General features: G+C 44.2%; 1 protein-coding gene across 1 annotated transcript; it reads right to left on the reverse strand.

Annotated features, from left to right (window-relative positions):
* Positions 1–2,133: 2,133 nt before the first annotated feature.
* Positions 2,134–8,146, reverse strand: LOC311147372 (protein RCC2 homolog). The gene is made up of 11 exons (XM_084184062.1): positions 7,915–8,146; positions 7,207–7,427; positions 6,895–6,988; positions 6,499–6,642; positions 6,162–6,382; positions 5,930–6,044; positions 5,575–5,741; positions 4,655–4,835; positions 3,646–3,824; positions 3,406–3,483; positions 2,134–3,297 (listed from the first exon to the last, which is right to left on the reverse strand). Exons 2-11 carry the CDS (start codon positions 7,411–7,413, stop codon positions 3,193–3,195), a joined length of 1,491 nt encoding a protein of 496 aa, XP_084040188.1. The 5' UTR covers positions 7,414–7,427; positions 7,915–8,146; the 3' UTR covers positions 2,134–3,192.
* Positions 8,147–19,758: the final 11,612 nt, after the last annotated feature.

Here is a 19,758-nt window from a genome sequence, read left to right on the forward strand (position 1 = left end):
CGACAACGATGAGACAGCCTATAGGGAGGAGGTCAGAGACCTGGCCGTGTGGTGCCAGGATAACAACCTCTCCCTCAACATGACCAAGACAAAGGAGATGATTGTGGACTACAGGAAAAAAAAGAGCCCCATTCTCATCGACGGGGCTGTAGTGGAACAGGTTGAGAGCTTCAAGTTCCTTGGTGTCCACATCACCAACGAACTATCATGGTCCAAACACACCAAGACAGTCGTGAAGAGGGCACGACAAAGCCTATTCCCCCTCAAGAGACTGAAAAGATTTGGCATGGGTCCTCAGATCCTCAAAAAGTTCTACAGCTGCACCATCGAGAGCATACTGACTGGTTGCATCACCGCCTGGTATGGCAACTGCTCGACAGAGGGTAGTGCATACGGCCCAGTACATCACTGGGGCCAAGCTTCCTGCCATCCAGGACCTCTATACCAGGCGGTGTCAGAGGAAGGCCCTCAAAATTGTCAAAGACTCCAGCCACCCTAGTCATAGACTGTTCTCTCTGCTACCGCACGGCAAGTGGTACCGGAGCACCAAGTCTAGGTCCAAAATGCTTCTCAACAGCTTCTACCCCCAAGCCATAAGACTCTTGAACAGCTAATCATGGCTACCCGGACTATTTGCACTGCCCCCCCACCCCTACCCCATCTTTTTACGCTGCTTCTACTCTGTTAATTATTTATGCATAGTCACTTTAACTCTACCCACATGTACATATTACCTCAACTAGCCGGTGCCCCCGCACATTGACTCTGCACCGGTACCCCCCTGTATATAACCTCCCTACTGTTATTTTATTTTACTTCTGCTCTTTTTTTCTCAACACTTTTTTATTAAAAAATAAATGCATTGTCGGTTAAGGGCTGTATGTAAGCATTTCACGGTAATGTCTACACCTGTTGTATTCGGCGCATGTGGCAAATAAAATTTGATTTTAGCTTCTCTACACTGGCTGCCAGTCACTTTTAGAATAGATTAAAACAATGTATTAATCATGTTTAAGGCTAGGCTTGGTTGAGCCCCATCCTATATCTCAGACCATTTATCGCCATACGAGCCAGGATGCAGCCTGCAGAGCACTGTTGACCATTCCGAAGTCTAGGTTGAAACCTAAAGGAGACTGGGCATTTGCCATTAGGGCTAGACTTTAGAATGGTCAGGCTTGCAGATTATTTTTATATATATCCCTGCTGAAGACACTTTTATAAAGATGCATTTAGTGTATTATTTCAATTTATGATTTTAATTAACCATCTTTTTAATTCTCCTTCCTCTTGTTTTTGTTTATTTGTTAGTACTTTATGTGAAGGACTTTGTTACTTGTATTGAAAAGCGCTACACAAATAAAGTGTATTATTATTTGTGTGTTTGTACTGTACATGGGGTCTCTACAGCCTCAGATGAAAACAATGTAGGTTAGAGGTTGAGAGGCGAAGTGTCAACTATTACAGAGCACGTGAGTGAGTTGTTCACACAGCAAATTCTAGTGTTGAACCAACACTGACATTTTACATTTAAGACTGGGCCAGTGTGTATATGGGTCCACACTTTTCAGTGTTAAATGAACATTGTGCTTAGTGTGGACGCTGTCAACTTTGTCAGCGTTAGGGATTAACATAACGATAGACCACTTACACTGGTACAACACTTCCACTCACAGGTGGCCGAAAATAACTAACTGAAAGCTATGCCCCCCACTAAACCACACCTCCAATGTACTTTTCCAGTGTTCGTTGACTTTGAGTGAATTGTAGAGTTCCCACCCATGACTGCATTTGTTAGTAACAATAGCTAGGTTTCCATCCAATTGGCAACATATTTTCATGTGAATATTCTAAAATCCACAAAGAAAATGTGCATTTTCCCCACCCGTGGTGTTTCCACTAGTGATGAGAAACCGAGGCTTTCTGAAGGCTTTGGCGTTTCACCAAATTGTGCTGAAAAACTGTTCATTACTCAGACCTTCATTTTCTGTACACAATTCACATTAGGGCAGCATAAATAGCAGCGTGATTATCTGATTTTTTTCATCAGAACTCCATGGCGCAGCGGTAAGTAATTGGCTTTAGTAGCCTATAATCAGTTGGACTATCAGATTTGCATCTTACATCATGCTTCTTCCCCCTTCTAGTTTACTAAAAATAAACAATAACAGAATATGGGATTATTTAGGATGCTCAACACAGAAGTTTATACTATACAAAATAAATAATTTTAACAGCAGTGCAGAAAGTGTAGTTTCACACTAAAACGGAGGCACACAACTCAAGTCCTTGCAAAATCGCATTCATGCTGGTTTTCATTCCCAAGACTGCAGTGTTCACAGCTGCTTTCGCAGGCTAAAAAGGAGTCACTGGGAAAAAGGGCAGGAATGACAACAAGCAGACAATGGCCTTTGAGGGACAGTTGCGCATCCTCAACACCAACATTTAATCATACAAGTGTAGAGACAAACCAAGGAATATAACAGAAGTCAATGGTCGGAGAGCATCAACTTGGCACAATGTCTCAGATCCTGATTGTGTTCTGACAACGCACACAGATCAACCTGACAAACAGTAATACTTCCATGGACTCCATGAACAAATTAAACTAAATTCAGCAATTGGTCTTTGGGAAGAAACAAAAAAAAGCATATTTACTCCATACCCCCAAAATACAGTTTCAAAAGGCACAGATATGGAGTGTTGGTCTTGAAGTGATCCCTCGCTTGGAAATTAATCTGCCCAAAGAGGACTGATGTAGCACCTGTTGTAGTGAGGGAGAGGACATTGATCAGTTCAACAGAAGAATAAAAATACTTCATGAAAATATAGTGAACGCTTCAGTGGAGTTGCATGGGGATTGGAGTTGGAGTAGAACGCAGAGAGGAATAATGTGCTTGGAGAGATGAGTGGTAGAGTTCCTCTCTCCAGCTGTAGATGTCTGACAAGCATTGTGAGAGTAGGATGAATTCTGTCCAGAGTGGATTTGTTTCAGTCTTAGTTGTTGCGCCGCATTTTCTCATTTAACCTCCGAAACTATGAACTAGACCTGAATGTTTTTCAAAGTGTATGCATACATATTCATGAGAGCCCATCCTCCCCAGCCATCCATCATGACCTAAAGGGCAGGTGCTTCTGGAGAGAATCTGTTGTCTCTGGGAAAAACAAACGGTAAGGTGGCTGGATGGTGCCCCATCAGAGCGTGCGTGGGTTGTACTCTGGCAGCTTCTTGAGCTTCTCTTGTTCCTGTGGAGTATCCTGTCTGGCGATGACCAGGGAGTGTGCGTATCCCATCATCACCTGCAACCCCAAACACCACAGTGAGAATCGGCCCAAAGAGTGAACATGCACCTAAATGCAGTTCCCATCTACAGAAAACTGTTTTCATTATAAGTTGCTGCTCCACACCTGTTCAGCGTAAACTCCATCCAGGGTCTTCACCTCCTGAGCAGTAGTGGAGGACTTGGCCTTGTTGTCTCCGTATCCCTGTAACAAACACAAACCCATGTCATAATGGGTTGAGAAGCCAGAACAGGTGCACAAATTCAGCAGTCTTTTGAGCACACAAGTACATTTCTATAATTGTATAGCACTTTGGGTGTGAGAAATCTGCTTAATAAATACACCAATTAATTATTAAAAACTTACCAGCTCGCCAAAGGTAGGGGAGGGTCCCCAGCTGATGGTGCTGTCGTCTGCAGCGATAACGATACTGCTTTTCCCGCATGCCAGACTGCGGACCTTCCAGCCACACAGGTCCTGCACTGCCTTGGGGTACATGGTAGACTCCCGCGAAGTATTGGTGACACCCCAGAAAAACAGCCCTCCTGCACACAAAATGTTAATATTGTAGCTTCCTTATTAAAAACACCAGTGTCCTTGGCAAAAGTGTCCAACTCTTAGCGTAATGGCTACAGTGTTAGACTGACAGATGCTAGGTTCAAATCCCATTTGGGATACCCCTTGAAATCACTACAATATACATTCAGTGTACAAAACATTAAGAACACCTTCCTAATATTGACCCCTTTTGCCCTCAGAATAGCCTCAGTTCATTGGGGCATGGACTCTACAAGGTATCGAAAGCGTTACACAGGGCTGCTGGCCCATGTTGACTCCAATGCCTCCCACAGTTGTGTCAAGTTCGATAGATGTTCTTTGGGTGATGGACCATTCTTGATACACACGAGAAACTGTTCAGCATGAAAAACCCAGCAGCACTGCCGTTCTTGACACACTCAAACCAGTGCGCCTGGCACCTACTACCATACCCTGTTCAAAGGCACTTCAATCTTTTGTCTTGCCTATTCACCCTCTGAATGGCACACATACACAATCCATGTCTCAATTGTCTCAAGGCTTAACAATCCTTCTTTAACCAGTCTCCTCCCCTTCATCTACATTGATTGAAGTGGATTTAACAGGTGACCTCAATAAGAGATCACAGCTTTCACCTGGTCAGTCTGTCATGGAAAGAGCAATGTTTTGTACACTCAGTGTATATCAGGTATTACAACACAGACTTGGGGAAGTAACGGTAGTATTCTTGGTTTATAGTGGTATAAATTGATAATGGGGGTAATAAAATATACAATAATTCTAAAGAGATTTACTCATCAGTGCGACATTCCAAGGGGTTAAGCATTGTGTCCCATACCCATCTCATTTACAGCAAAGGAGCACTGATAGCCAGTGTAGATTTGGGATGCCCCGCGCCCGGGGAAGTCAAAGAGCTTCACCAGTCTGGGCACCATCTCGTCCTTCGGCTCCGTGTGACCCAGCCGTCCATAACCACCAAAGCCCCAGGAAAACACCCGCTTCTGGGAGTCCAATATCAGCTGGACACACACACACACAGTTTACATACCTCGTGCTAACAAAACAAAAGTGAGAGAGAAAAAAAACCGGTCTTCGCGAATCAACTACAGCCAATGCAAGTGAAAACTCATACTTTGAGTGGACTATCCCTTTAAAACACAGGCCGGTACATTTTACATTACATTTGAGTCATTTAGCAGACGCTCTTATCCAGAGCGACTTACAGTTAGTGAGTGCATACATTTTTCATACTGGCCCCCCGTGGGAAACGAACCCACAACCCTGGCATTGCAAGCGCCATGCTCTACCAACTGAGCTACACAGGGCCAAAATGTTATCAGCTCCGCTCAACTCCCTTTTAGCGCCCAGATTTAACGATCAGATTGAAGAGGTCTCCATCTACAGGTTTATTAATTAAACATGAAGGGAACGCTGTAGGTTGCTCTGGATAAGAGTGTCTTAAATGACTCAAATGCTCTTCATTCAGCAATTATGCAAAGGGAGGGGGGGGGACATCACTAATATAATATCATTGTTTGATTTCTGTTTCTAAAATGCACATTTCTTGCTCATGGGGTATTTGTGACGACAGGGATCAGAGCCCGTATTCATAAAGCGTCTCAGAGTAGGAGTGCTGATCTAGAATCAGGTCCCTCATGTACATGTAATCTTATTCATTATGATCTAAAAGGCCAAACTGGTCCTAGATCAGCATTCTTTCTCCAAGACTGAATATGGGTTCTGGTCTTCTCTCCTCACCGTGTGATTGCCTCCGCAGGCGACGTCGCGGACCACCACGTTAGGTACAGGTGTCACCTGGCCGTCCTTACTCTTCTCGATGAAGATGGCCACGCGGCGTGCAACGGTCTCACAGTCAAACTCGATGCGCTGGGCGCGGGCAATGAACTTGCCGTCAGAGTTGTGTCCTGTGACCCAAAACACAAGGAAAAAATAAGTCCTACGCCAGTGTTTGATCTAGAATGATCTTTGAAGGGGTCATTGTGATTCTTTAAATGTGTCATTGGAGAAACTTTCGTCTTTAAAGAGAAACTTCGGTGAAACTTTAAAAAAAAGTTGAAATCTGTCCAGTCCTGCTCGTTAGTTGAGGACATACCTAGCTGGCCATACTCTGGGCAGCCGAACGAGTAGAGGTTCCCTTTGCAGTCCACCACCATACTGAACTCTGCCCCACACGCCACCTTGACCAAGGGCTGCCCATCGTACTGGATCTGAGAGGGGCAAGGAGAAGCTTTGATAAGCACAGGCTCACCATGTGGCCATATTAAACCTATAATAAAGCAGCAACAATAATGAGGCAGATGAATAGGGAGGTTGATGTTGCTTACCGGGGCTGGACTGAGGACTGCATCAGTTTGGTTACCCTGGCCCAGCTGGCCCAGTTTGTTCTCTCCAAACGAGTAGGCGGTGCCACCCTCTGTCAATGCCAGGGTGTGGTTGCGTCCACAGGCTGCAGCCACCACCACTTCGTCTGCGAGGGCCTCAATCAACTTTGGGGCCTCTAGGCGCTTTGTGTCCCCGTGACCCAGCTGACCCTTTTCATTTCGACCTGATAGAGGCAGAAAGAAGTCAATATTGACCCTTTCTCCCAGACTCAAACCAGCTAGAATGATCTATGAGATATATATACACACACTATGAGCTATTACGGTATAGCATTCCTACCCCAGCTCCAGAGCTTGCCCTCGGTGGTGATGAGGAGGCTGTGGGCAGCACAGGGCCCAGACACCACACTGCTGACCTGCACGTCACTCATGCTGCCATAGCGGTGAGGACCCCACAGGTTCTGGCCTAGGTTCCTGAAGGCCGCTGAGAGACCACACACACCACCATTTTAATTTAAAGTCTATTTCAATTTTAAATGCACTTTAAAGTTTGATTTGATCAGAAACAGGAACACTTCAATACTGCAGTCAATTAGGAGGATTACTTAAAGATTGCCATTAGAAATAGACAGGAAAAACTACTTTCAAAGTTGGTAGCACAAGTGCTATTGAGGGAAAACTGAGTGGAGTATTGCATGCAGCAATGTTTTCAGTACAGGACTGGGCAGGGTTATACCTTGTGCTTTTGGCACCTCTTTCCTTCCGATGAGATCCCAGTTGGTGGCTCCGAAAATGAGCAGTTGACCTTTGATTTTAGGTAAGTCAAGTTTCTATAGAAATGACAATACAGAGATCAGCGTTTCTCTTAATGTTTCTCATGTTTTATTCTAGCACTGCCTAAGCACCCTTGATTTACAAGTGACTAATAACATGTTGTTACATTCTCTATTCACATTAACCACAATTCTATATCGTCACATCACAAACCCCCTCCCTTGATTATCTGAACAATGTTCGACTTAACCTCATGCAGGTCAGGTGGACTTACAATTTTTTCCTTGATATCGTCAGAGACAGTGACAGGTTGAAGGCCTGACTTTGTAGCAGGCTTGCCAGGTTTCTTTGTGTTCTCCTGCTCTTCATAATCATCAAACTCATCATCACTGCTGAACTCCCTTTCCTTCTTTTTGCCTCCTGCCCTCTTCCTCTTGATCCCACCATTCCCTGAGACTTCTGTTACCTTCTTGCGTGGCATGTTTGTAAAAATATCTGTAGAAAAGTGGGGGCGAAAACAAAACAGACATGCATTTAGATATCAATACAACCGAAACCAAACTATTCTTGCTGAACTGCTGACAACGCAATGCTCTTGGGAGGAAATACATGTACACAGTGAAAGGAAAACTAACCATAAATGGCTTGTCATTTAAACGTTAAACTCAAGTCCAAGTACACACAAGTTAGAAAGCCACCTCTCCAAGCCACGATTAACATAGCAACTCGCGCTAGTAATTTCATTAGCTAGTAATTAATTCTAACACTCAGTTGTCCGCATTTCTTTGTCTTCGTGCTAGCATAATCGGAGGCTACTACCTACTGAACAACAGACAACTATTAAACTACGGGAAAATACGACAATAGCCACACAATGCATTGTTTTACTGGATAAAAATAAATAAAAAATTAGCTAGCCAGCTAACGTTACTAACTAAGGCCAGCTAGTGTAAACTATCGATATCTAAACAAAGCCACAAACCTTGGGTAACGTTAGCTAGCTAATCCACCGATGAAAAACTTTCTATTTCCCCAACTAAAAGTTGCTGAACCTCTTGGTTTCAGATTATGTTCCTTCTAATTCGGTGACTAATTAACACGTCGGCAGAGGGATTTCCTGATTCTCTCGTGTCTGTCTGTCTTCCTCGTTTTTTCAAGGATGTTTTGAACAAAAGAATCTACAGTCTCCGGCTCGATGAAACCACGTGGGTACTGCCTACATGTATAATTAACCACAGTTGGCTAATGCAAAAAGACATAACTCGTAAAATACTTACAACTTTCCCTTATTAACGTTGAAGCTTGTGATAAAAGTTGTAACATACACTGAGCAAAAATATAAACGCAACATGTTATTATTATTATTATTATTATTATAACATGTAAAGTGTTAGTTCCATGTTTCATGAGCTGAAATAAAAGGTCCCAGAAGTGTTCCATAGGTACAAAAAATGTATTTCTCTCAAATGTTGTGCACAAATTTGTTTACATCCCTGTTAGTGAGCATTTATCTTTTGCCAAAATAATACATCCACCTGACAGCTGTGGCATGTCAAGAAGCTGATTAAACAGCATGATCATTACACAGGTGCCCCATGGTGGTGGGGTCAGTGGCGGCTCCTGAAAAAATTCTCAGGGGGGGCAATTTTTCTGATGATTTAGGTGACCTACACACATTTTAAAAAAGATATGTCCATCAACAACATGAAGACAGGGGCAGCATATAAGTCAATACCAGAAGCATTTATTGACTGATCTCAAAAGTGTTGGCTTACAAAATCAAAATAAGTTATCACAGTAAAAATAATCAAGGGTGTTCTTTCACATTCCTCAACACTGCATAAACAATATGCATTTCCATAAACAAATGAAATATCAGCTGAAAATACAGCATCTTGGTATTTGTTCAGATTGCAGGATCAACAAGAGCTTTTACCACATTTTTTGCCTCATGGTTGAATTGGAAATATGTGCACCTGAGCATAATTCACAACAAGCAAGCAGGAGCTTTTGATAGAGGCTACTGAAAACATTGATGCAAGTTATTGGTAATAAGACATTTTTATAGACTTCCATATTCTGCCCTCTTGTATAGATTTGTGAAAATGAACAGTGATAGACATTTTGCCTGAAAACAGAATTTGAAAGTAATTTCTAGAAAAGGTAAACACAGCTATCTGTATGGCTTTGTAAAAATGAACAACCATATTCTGGCCAATTGTATAGATTTGTAAATATGAACAACCATATTCTGGCCAATTGTATAGATTTGTAAAAATGAACATGAACAGATTATTTTTTTAAAAACTTTTTTTTAAATGAAAAATAACTATTTTAAACAACATCAACTGTGAACTGATTTGGGCGTGTGTGTGTTAAAGAGACAGACAGGGAGGGACAAAGAGAGAGAGAGAGGCTACATTACTTGTACTGAAACTGTTCTCTTCTCTGTTTCAATACAGCAAAGCGTTCAATGACTTTCTCAATGAAATCAGGCATGCTGAGGACTAGTTCCCTCTCCATGGAAAGCATGGCCAGTGCATTCAGACATTCCTGGCCCATTGAATTTCGCAGGAATGTCTTAACTCGTGTCAAAGTTGAGAAACATCTCTCAGCTTCAGCTGTTGTCATGGGAGTAGTTATGAGGATGTTCAACAGAGTCACAGTCTCAGAGAACGTCTCCTGGAGGTTGTAGCTCATGAGAACCTGGTACAGTGCCAGTGCACCACAGCATCCCTTGAATTCAGGATTCTCATAGATCAGAGATAGTTCTGTCTTGAGCTTTGCCTCGCTCAGCATGGGGTATGCATTCACAGTGGCATTCAGAGCCTCATCAGGAAATGAATGGCAGTACCTTTCAAACATGTCTGCTTGCAGTAAGGTAGCACTCACAAGGTGGCCAGAGAAAGAGAACCTTTCTTTGGTGTGATCCAGGATGGTGTTGCAGACCTCTTCAGACAGCCTCTGCTTCTCCTCTTCTCTCAAAGCTGTTCTGGGTCTTTTGGCTCCTGTTGCTTCTTGCAGCTGCTGTTGAGAGGAGTCCCTGAAGGCAAACAGACCAATGTGTTTGTTGGCTTTGTACAGTACTGTTGTCTATGTGATGCACAGGTATATGCAATGTATCCATGTATAGTACAAATACTTCAGTTCCACTTAAAATGGGCAGGGATGCATAAAGTCTTTAGTGTTTAAGTTAGCCTTTGTGTCTCACATAGCCTGGATGTTCAGCACAGTATACAGTGGTGCTCATAAGCTTATGATCCCATGCTAAAGTTGACTAAAAAGAGGAATAAAAAAGAAAAGAAAATTGGTGTCCTTAAAGGTTGGATTTTCCAACTTTTTTAATTAAGTCATTAAGATCAATTTCCAAAAGATGTTTATTTTTATTTTTGTATTCCTCTTTTTAGTCAACTTTAGAATGTGTTCATACACTTATGAGCACCACTGTACAGTACACATAGTATATAAAATAAGCTAGATTACACCACTGGCCATATATAATGAGAATAATGTAATTTCAAACACAAATGCAGTCTCCTTTCATGCATACATTTTCAAATAAAGCTCTGCTTTGAGAAAGATCGAATGATATTGTTTAATCTTACCTTATGGCCTGCACACTGCTTGTGAAGCTGTCGAGGGCACGTTTGATAAAGACAGCATCGATGTCCTTCTTCTGTAGCTTCTGGTACAGAATGTCGACGTGGGGCATGATTTTGTGAAAAAGCCGCAGGAAAAAAATAAAATCTTCATCATGTAGCATCCTCACGTAGCCAGATGCCTCTCTCACGGTGGGCTGGTCAAATGAACCCAATGAACCCGTCCGAATGGCTTCAAAACATTCTATGAGGTCGTCTCGATTCTCGTAGACAGTGTTCACGACTCTGCTTAGTAGAAACCTGTTGAATTATTAAATTTGGTCTGGGAGGTCCTAATTGTTTCGTTGCCAATTTATCTTGATTTGTTCGCCGACAAAAAGGAACTTATTTCAAAGAGACAATCGAGTTGCACTGAAGGCTAGCCATTTTGACAGTAGTAGTGAATTGATTGATGAGGCTACCCGCTCTTTTCTTAGTTACGTTCATGGTTATGTTACGTATGACGAAAGCGCGTAAGTGCAAGCCCTCAGAAACCCATAGAGATTGTATTGAAAGCTCTGATATTTGAAAAAAATTGATTTTACATTAGAGGCTATGAGAGACTTCTGGGCGATTTTCAACCTGACTGAAATCGCCCCAAAACGGGCGGGGACATTTGAAGCACGACTTTAGCCTGATTGGACATTTAGTGGCAGATCAGACGTCTAGATTAGAACACTGATAACTACTGTTGCCGTGATATAATTGATTAGAAAAAAAACCCTTCCTTTTCCCGTTTGGCAGTGCGTCGCCCATATCGCCCTAATGAACACACCGCCCCTGGGTGGGGTTATGGTATGAGCAGGCATAAACTACGGACAACGAACACAATTGCATTTTATCGATGGAAATTTGAATGCACAGAGATATCGTGACTAGATCCTGAGGCCCATTGTCATGCCATTCATCCGTCGCCATCACCTCATATTTCAGCATAATGCATGGCCCCATTTCCCAAGGATCTGTACACAATTACTGGAAACTGAAATTGTCCCAGTTCTTCCATGGCCTGCATACTCACCAGACCTCACCACCCATTGAGCATGTTTGGGATGCTCTGGATCGACGTGTACGACTGTGTGTTCCAGTTCCCGCCAATATCCAGCAACTTCGCACAGACATTGAAGAGGAGTGGGACAACATTCCACAGGCCACAATCAACAGCCTGATCAACTCTATGCAAAGGAGATGTGTAGCACTGCCAGTGGCGATTTTAGCATGTAAATCTTGGTGGGGCAAAAAAATACATTATGTGGGATGCATGCCCCAGAAAAGACACTACACAATACAAACACTAAACAATGCATTAATTGCACTATAACGGTGATAAACGGTGCCCACAAACTGTTAGGGCCTACATAAAGCTGTCACAACAGCAGATTCCCAACAGCAGTCACAACATCTTACCACTGCTACACCTGGCTATCAGCGGAGCCTTGTCTGGCAGCGAAACAGTTCATTCAGCCTCATTTACTGCCATTTTAAAAAACATAGCTGATATGGCTGACTTGCTTAAACAAATGTGGTTTCTACTGACAATTGAGATGTACAAACTATGGCATAAGGCGACGACAAGCGGATAAGAGGCAATCCGTAATTTTCGATTAAGACATTAATGAGCGAGCTAGGACGGACGTAGTCAATATAACTATTTGTTTAGCACTTTTGAAATGTACAGCGACAGAATTCAGAACATGGACCGTTCTTACAGTGTTCTCTTTGTACCCCAAGTCAGAACCGTAGGATACATAAAGGGGGCATATAAGCAGACAGTGAAAGCTCTTACAATATTCAATGATTACATTTGTCTAAAACCGGTTATAGGCTACATGTGTACCACCAAGTCAGAACAGTAGGCGAAATTAAGAGGCTAAAATAGACCACATTATTAGGGTGAGGCACATGGGCACCTAACAGCTTACTACACAACATACACTTAGTATTACTTTATTAGCTACAGTATATATATCTCACTGGCATATCACATCATTTATGCAGCAGCGTACAATACATTTTTGGACTCACCTTGTTGTGCTGTGGTCACTTGAACAGGAAAGTGGCGCGGCAGTTCTTCGTGGGCAAATGTTGTCATCAAACTTTGTCATCAAAGTCTGGCATTCTCTGGATTTAAGGTGCTTTCAAGACAAACCATGTTGAATCATGATGACGTCATTGATCTTCAGGTCGTAGCTCTAGAAAGAGGCCCAAGTTCCGGATTTACAATTCCAAGTTGGATGACCGTTCAAAACGTATTTTCCCAGTCGGAGCTCGTTTTTCTCGAGTTCCCAGCTGTCTTGAACTCACCGAAGTCAGGTTTTCGCAGTTCCGAGTTAAGAGTTGTTTTGAGCGCAGCACAAATCATGCTTCATTGACAGCATGGCCAATGTTGAATGTTTATCATTTTAAACTTGGAAAAGAGACCCCTAATTCCATATTTGGGACCACACAGCCACTCCACTGAATAGCAGGTTAGTGATTGCTTTGTAATGCTTGCAGTTAGCCACTGATTCCTTCCAAACCACTCATTGTTGAATTTGCGATTTCCAACTTGTTGTGTAATGTTAATGTCCAATGGCGGATGAGCACCGATACGTTTTATCTATAATTTCTCTTCATAATTTCTCTTCATATGACAAGGATTAGCCAGTAGATTGTCGACTTGATTCATGTTGATGACTGCTAGCTAAGAGTTTGAAAGAATGATGTTGACATGATCAGTCCAATCAAAGCTACTGTAGCTATAATGTTCCACATCATTTTGGCCACATCATTTTATCTGTGGCCAATGACCTTCAGCCTTCTTGGATGGGCACTTCTAATGTGACTCTATGGCAGCACCCAAGGGGCTTGAATATTCAAGCTCTACCCTTAGACTTGGCGGTGACGTACTGTCCCCACGAGTGACAGAACACTGAGCTAATCACGGCGCAACTAGAAAACATTACCAGCACCTACGTTTAGTTTTTTTTGCAGTTTTTTTATTTTTTGTTACAGTTTTTAGTCATTTAGCAGACACTCTTATCCAGAGCAACTTACAGTTAGTGAGTGCATACATTTTTCATTCTGGCCCCCCGTGGGAATCGAACCCACAATCCTGGCATTGCAAGCGCCATGCTCTACCAACTGAGCTACAGGAGGCTGTCTGCCCAACCACCACAGAAAGCACTGAGCTTGGCTGAAACACCTGCATTTTGGAGCTGCCTTACTCAATAAAATTAAAACGAGACCATGTTTGTATGCGGCTTTATTAACTGACTTATTTTATTTTTTTAATTTTATTTTTTTGCAAACTGATATGTGACAGGTATTAATAACCTGCAAAACAGGCAAGCCCCCAAATGTGGAAGAAATTCCTTGCAATATTTAGTTTTGCTATCAGTACTTTTGGGTTTATGTTTTGCTTTCAATATCAGAATTTTTGTTTGCAATACTAAGAATTTTGTTCTCAACTTCAGAAGTTTTTCTTGATATTAACGGCACAAAGGTAACTCACTCACTACAGGATTGCGCCATGTAATAACACTATTACTCTACTAAAGGTGTTTAAAGCGGCAATCCTTAACTGAAACATTAAAAAAGTGAACTCCCTTCCACAGGTACAGTAAAAAGCTGAGGGATGGGGCTTGAGAAATGCAACCACTCTCAAATCCATAGACTACGCTATGAGTGCAAGGACGGACCATCCATTATATCAATAGTTTTAATCATGTTTTTAGGTTGTTTACATTTAGTTTGTTTACAAACATTGGAGTAAATAAAACAAGCTTATATCTTGTGTTCTGATGGGGTACAACAGCTGAACTAAGCTCATGAGGCATTTATACGTTATATTCTTCAAGAATCAACGGGTATATATTATTAATTTATAAGTCCAAAAATGTATGTAGCAACTAAGGATTGCTCCTTTAACAGGCAGTGACTTTCATGCAGCAGAACTATGTCGCCATTTGAACGTGATCCATTAACCTGCCCCCAAAAATGTATTCTGTCCACTGTTCCGCAAATCTTTTTCCATTGTGCCGTATTTGAGCATATTAGATGTGGTCACCCTAGTTCCACCGGTGGAAACATTACTGCTGCCTCACCATGTAGTCTTGTGTTTGACATTCACACGTGATTGAGAGTGTTCACAAGTTCATTGTCTGTTGTCAGTGAGAAAGCCCTACTAGACCGAACCTTGTGCTGTACGCTAGCTCAAGGCCCTAGTTAGTAAGAATTAAACTGTAGGTGTGTCTTTAAAATGGAAAGGTCAACCTTGTTGGGAGCCATTTTGATTAGTCATCCTGTGTTTTGTGTGTTTAAGGTCTCTGCCTGCCTCACCCAGCTCAAGGTAGAGTTGACTCAGTCTGTAGTGCATGTCTGGATCTGCCACACACTCCTGAGGAATGTAACACACTCAGGTATCTTATGGCAGAACAGTCAACTGCGAGGATGCAAGGAACTGCCGTCAAGTGTGTGTGTGTTTGTGTGTGGTGTGAAGACCTCCTCCTGCCCCTGTGACGTGGTCCCTACTAGACTACTAAAATAGGTTATGCCTACTGTTGGCCCCAACATTCTGTCTGACCTCTGGCTCCGTTCCATCCTACTTTAAAACAGCTCTGGTCCAACCTCTCCTTAAAAAGCCCATTTTTTTAATTTATTTATTTATTTCACCTTTATTTAACCAGGTAAACCAGTTGAGAACAAGTTCTCATTTACAACTGCGACCTGGCCAAGATAAAGCAAAGCAGTGCGATGAAAACAACAACACATAGTTACATATGGGGTAAACAAAACATAAAGTCAAAAATACAACAGAAAAATATATATACAGTGTGTGCAAATGTAGCAAGTTATGGAGGTAAGGCAATAAATAGGCCATAGTGCAAAATAATTACAATTTAGTATTAACACTGGAATGATAGATGTGCAAGAGATGATGTGCAAATAGAGATACTGGGGTGCAAATGAGCAAAATAAATAACAATATGGGGATGAGGTAGTTGGGTGGGCTAATTTCAGATGGGCTGTGTACAGGTGCAGTGATCGGTAAGGTGCTGCTCTGACAACTGATGCTTAAAGTTAGTGAGGGAGATAAGAGTCTCCAGCTTCAGATATTTTTGCAGATCGTTCCAGTCAATGGCAGCAGAGAACTGGAAGGAATGGCGGCCAAAGGAGGTGTTGGCTTTGGGATGACCAGTGAGATATACCTGCTGGAGCACATAGTACGGGTGGGTGATGCTATGGTGACCAATGAGCTAAGATAAGGCGGGAATTTGCCTATCAGTGATTTATAGATGACATTTACATTTACATTTTAGTCATTTAGCAGACGCTCTTATCCAGAGCGACTTACAGGAGCAATTAGGGTTAAGTGCCTTGCTCAAGGGCACATTAACGTCATTTAGCAGACGCTCTTAGCCAGAGCGACTCACAAATTGGTGCGTTCACCCTATAGCCAGTGGGATAACCACTTTACAATTTGGGGGGGGGGGGGGGGGGGGGGGTTAGAAGGAACACTTTATCCTATCCCAGGTATTCCTTAAAGAGGTGGGGTTTCAAATGTCTCCGGAAAGTGGTGAGTGACTCCGCTGTCCTGGCGTCGTGAGGGAGCTTGTTCCACCATTGGGGTGCCAGAGCAGCGAACAGTTTTGACTGGGCTGAGCGGGAGCTATGCTTCCGCAGAGGAAGGGGAGCCAGCAGGCCAGAGGTGGATGAACGCAATGCCCTCGTTTGGGTGTAGGGACTGATCAGAGCCTGAAGGTACAGAGGTGCCGTTCCCCTCACTGCTCCATAGGCAAGCACCATGGTCTTGTAGCGGATGCGAGCTTCAACTGGAAGCCAGTGGAGTGTGCGGAGGAGGGGGGTGACGTGAGAGAACTTGGGAAGGTTGAACACCAGACGGGCTGCGGCATTCTGGATGAGTTGTAGGGGTTTAATGGCACAGGCAGGGAGGCCAGCCAACAGCGAGTTGCAGTAGTCCAGACGGGAGATGACAAGTGCCTGGATTAGGACCTGTGCCGCTTCCTGTGTAAGGCAGGGTCGTACTCTCCGAATGTTGTAGAGCATGAACCTGCAGGAGCGGGTCACCGCCTTGATGTTGGCGGAGAACGACAGGGTGTTGTCCAGGGTCACGCCTAGGCTCTTCGCACTCTGGGAGGAGGACACAGCGGAGTTGTCAACCGTGATGGCGAGATCATGGAACGGGCAGTCCTTCCCCGGGAGGAAGAGCAGCTCCGTCTTGCCAGGGTTCAGCTTGAGGTGGTGATCCGTCATCCATACTGATATGTCTGCCAGACATGCAGAGATGCGATTCGCCACCTGGTTATCAGAAGGGGGAAAGGAGAAGATTAGTTGTGTATCGTCAGCGTAGCAATGATAGGAAAGGCCATGTGAGGATATGACAGAGCCAAGTGACTTGGTGTATAGGGAGAAAAGGAGAGGGCCTAGAACTGAGCCCTGGGGGACACCAGTGGTGAGAGCACGTGGTGCGGAGACAGCTTCTCGCCACGCCACTTGGTAGGAGCGACCGGTCAGGTAGGACGCAATCCAGGAGTGAGCCGCGCCGGAGATGCCCAGCTCGGAGAGGGTGGAGAGGAGGATCTGATGGTTCACAGTATCAAAGGCAGCAGACAGGTCTAGAAGGACAAGAGCAGAGGAGAGAGAGTTAGCTTTAGCAGTGCGGAGAGTCTCCGTGACACAGAGAAGAGCAGTCTCAGTTGAATGACCAGTCCTGAAACCTGATTGGTTTGGATCAAGAAGGTCATTCTGAGAGAGATAGCAAGAGAGTTGGCTAAAGACGGCACGCTCAATAGTTTTGGAAAGAAAAGAAAGAAGGGATACTGGTCTGTAGTTGTTGACATCAGTGGGGTCGAGTGTTGGTTTTTTGAGAAGGGGAGCAACTCTCGCTCTCTTGAAGACGGAAGGGACATGGCCAGCGGTAAAGGATGAGTTGATCAGCGAGGTGAGGTAGGGGAGAAGGTCACCGGAGATGGTCTGGAGAAGGGAGGAGGGGATGGGGTCAAGCGGGCAGGTTGTTGGGCGGCCTGCAGTCACAAGTCGCAGGATTTTATCTGGAGAGAGAGGGGAGAAAGAAGTCAAAGCATAGGGTAGGGCAGTGTGAGCAGGACCAGCAGTGTCATTAGACTTAACAAACGAGGATCGGATGTCGTCAACCTTCTTTTCAAAGTGGTTGACGAAGTCATCCACAGAGAGAGAGGAGGGGGGGGGGGGGGGGGGGGATTCAGGAGGGAGGAAAATGTGGCAAAGAGCTTCCTAGGGTTAGAGGCAGATGCTTGGAATTTAGAGTGGTAGAAGGTGGCCTTAGCAGCAGAAACAGATGAAGAAAATGTAGAGAGGAGGGAGTGAAAAGATGCCAGGTCGGCAGGGAGTTTAGTTTTCTTCCATTTCCGCTCCGCTGCCCGGAGCTCTGTTCTGTGAGCTCGCAATGAGTCATCAAGCCACGGAGCAGGAGGGGAGGACCGAGCCGGCCGGGAGGATAGGGGACACAGAGAGTCAAAGGATGCAGAAAGGGAGGAGAGGAGGGTTGAGGAGGCAGAATCAGGAGATTGGAGGGAGAAGGATTGAGCAGAGGGAAGAGATGATAGGATGGAAGAGGAGAGAGTAGTGGGAGAGAGAGAGCGAAGGTTGCGGCGGCGCATTACCATCTGTGTAGGGGCAGAGTGAGTAGTGTGGGAGGAGAGCGAGAGAGAAAAGGAAACAAAGTAGTGGTCGGAGACATGGAGGGGAGTTGCAGTGAGATTAGTAGAGGAGCAGCATCTAGTGAAGATGAGGTCAAGCGTATTGCCTGCCTTGTGAGTAGGGGGGGACGGTGAGAGGGTGAGGTCAAAAGAGGAGAGGAGTGGAAAGAAGGAGGCAGAGAGAAATGAGTCAAATGTGGACATAGGGAGGTTGAAATCCACCAAAACTGTGAGGGGTGAGCCATCCTCAGGGAAGGAACTTATCAAGGCGTCAAGCTCATTGATGAACTCTCCAAGGGAACCTGGAGGGCGATAGATGACAAGGATATTAAGCTTAAATGGGCTAGTGACTGTGACAGCATGGAATTCAAATGAGGAGATAGACAGATGGGTTAGGGGAAAAATTGAGAATGTCCACTTGGGAGAGATGAGGATTCCTGTACCACCACCCCTCTGACCAGATGCTCTCGGGGTATGCGAGAACACATGGTCAGACGAGGAGAGAGCAGTAGGAGTAGCAGTGTTTTCAGTGGTGATCCATGTTTCCGTCAGCGCCAGGAAGTCGAGGGACTGGAGGTTGGCATAGGCTGGGATGAAGTCAGCTTTGTTGGCAGCAGAACGGCAGTTCCAGAGGCTGCCTGCGACCTGGAACTCCACGTGGGTGGTGCGTGCAGGGACCACCAGGTTAGAGAGGCAGCAGCCACGCGGTGTGGTGCGTTTGTGTAGCCTGTGCAGAGAGGAGAGAACAGGGATAGGCAGAGGCATAGTTGACAGGCTGTAGCAAATGGCTACAAAAATGCAGAGGAGATCGGAATGAAATGAGCTAAGCATCTGGGAGCGGAGAGAGCAGGGCCTCCCTCACCAAAAACGTCTACCTCAGAAACTAAAATTGTTTCCCTGAACCACCCGAACAAAAACTCTCCCAACTTCCGCCTTTAGAAATCAGAATTGTTGTGAACCACAGCGGTTCAATGTTTAAAGGAATAGACTCAACCCACTTTATTCAGCTAGCCAACTATGACACCATAGCTAACTAGCAAGCTAGCATCCAATAACAATAACACACCGTTTAGCACCAACACTTGGTCACAACAAACCACCAATAGTGTGATAACACACTAAACAGATCATTCGTGTCTGTGTCAAGTTCCTTTCATGACGCAGCAATGATTAGACGTTGGCTAGCTAGGACAAGTATATTGTATTTAGCTACTACCGTACAGTTAGCTGGTCGTGTTGGGTAGCTAGCAATGGCCACTGTGTTGACTTTGTTTGAAGAACGGCTAGCTAGCTAGCTTCGTGCTACACCCGGCACACAATGGCTATTGTGTTGACTCTGACTCTGTTCGAAAAAACGGCTAGGTAGCTCGCTTCGTGCTACAGCCGGCACTGCCAAGACACAGTAACTACACACAACAACCCACGATGCCTAGCTATGACGCCGTAGCTAACTTGCAAGCTAGCATCCATTAACACACAATTTAGCATCAATACTTGGTTACAACAAAC

This window comes from Coregonus lavaretus, assembly GCF_964263955.1.
Source record: "Coregonus lavaretus genome assembly, chromosome: 20".
Taxonomy (NCBI): Eukaryota; Metazoa; Chordata; class Actinopteri; order Salmoniformes; family Salmonidae; genus Coregonus; species Coregonus lavaretus.

Excerpts from the sequence above, each read along its gene's own strand:
- LOC311147372 (XM_084184062.1), bottom strand. The coding sequence starts at position 7,413 with ATGCCACGCAAGAAGGTAACAGAAGTCTCAGGGAATGGTGGGATCAAG. Across the intron at positions 5,742-5,929 it reads CCCAGAGTATGGCCAGCTAG|GACACAACTCTGACGGCAAG; the intron begins GTATGTCCTCAA and ends TTTGGGTCACAG. Across the intron at positions 3,298-3,405 it reads ATGGAGTTTACGCTGAACAG|GTGATGATGGGATACGCACA; the intron begins GTGTGGAGCAGC and ends TTGGGGTTGCAG.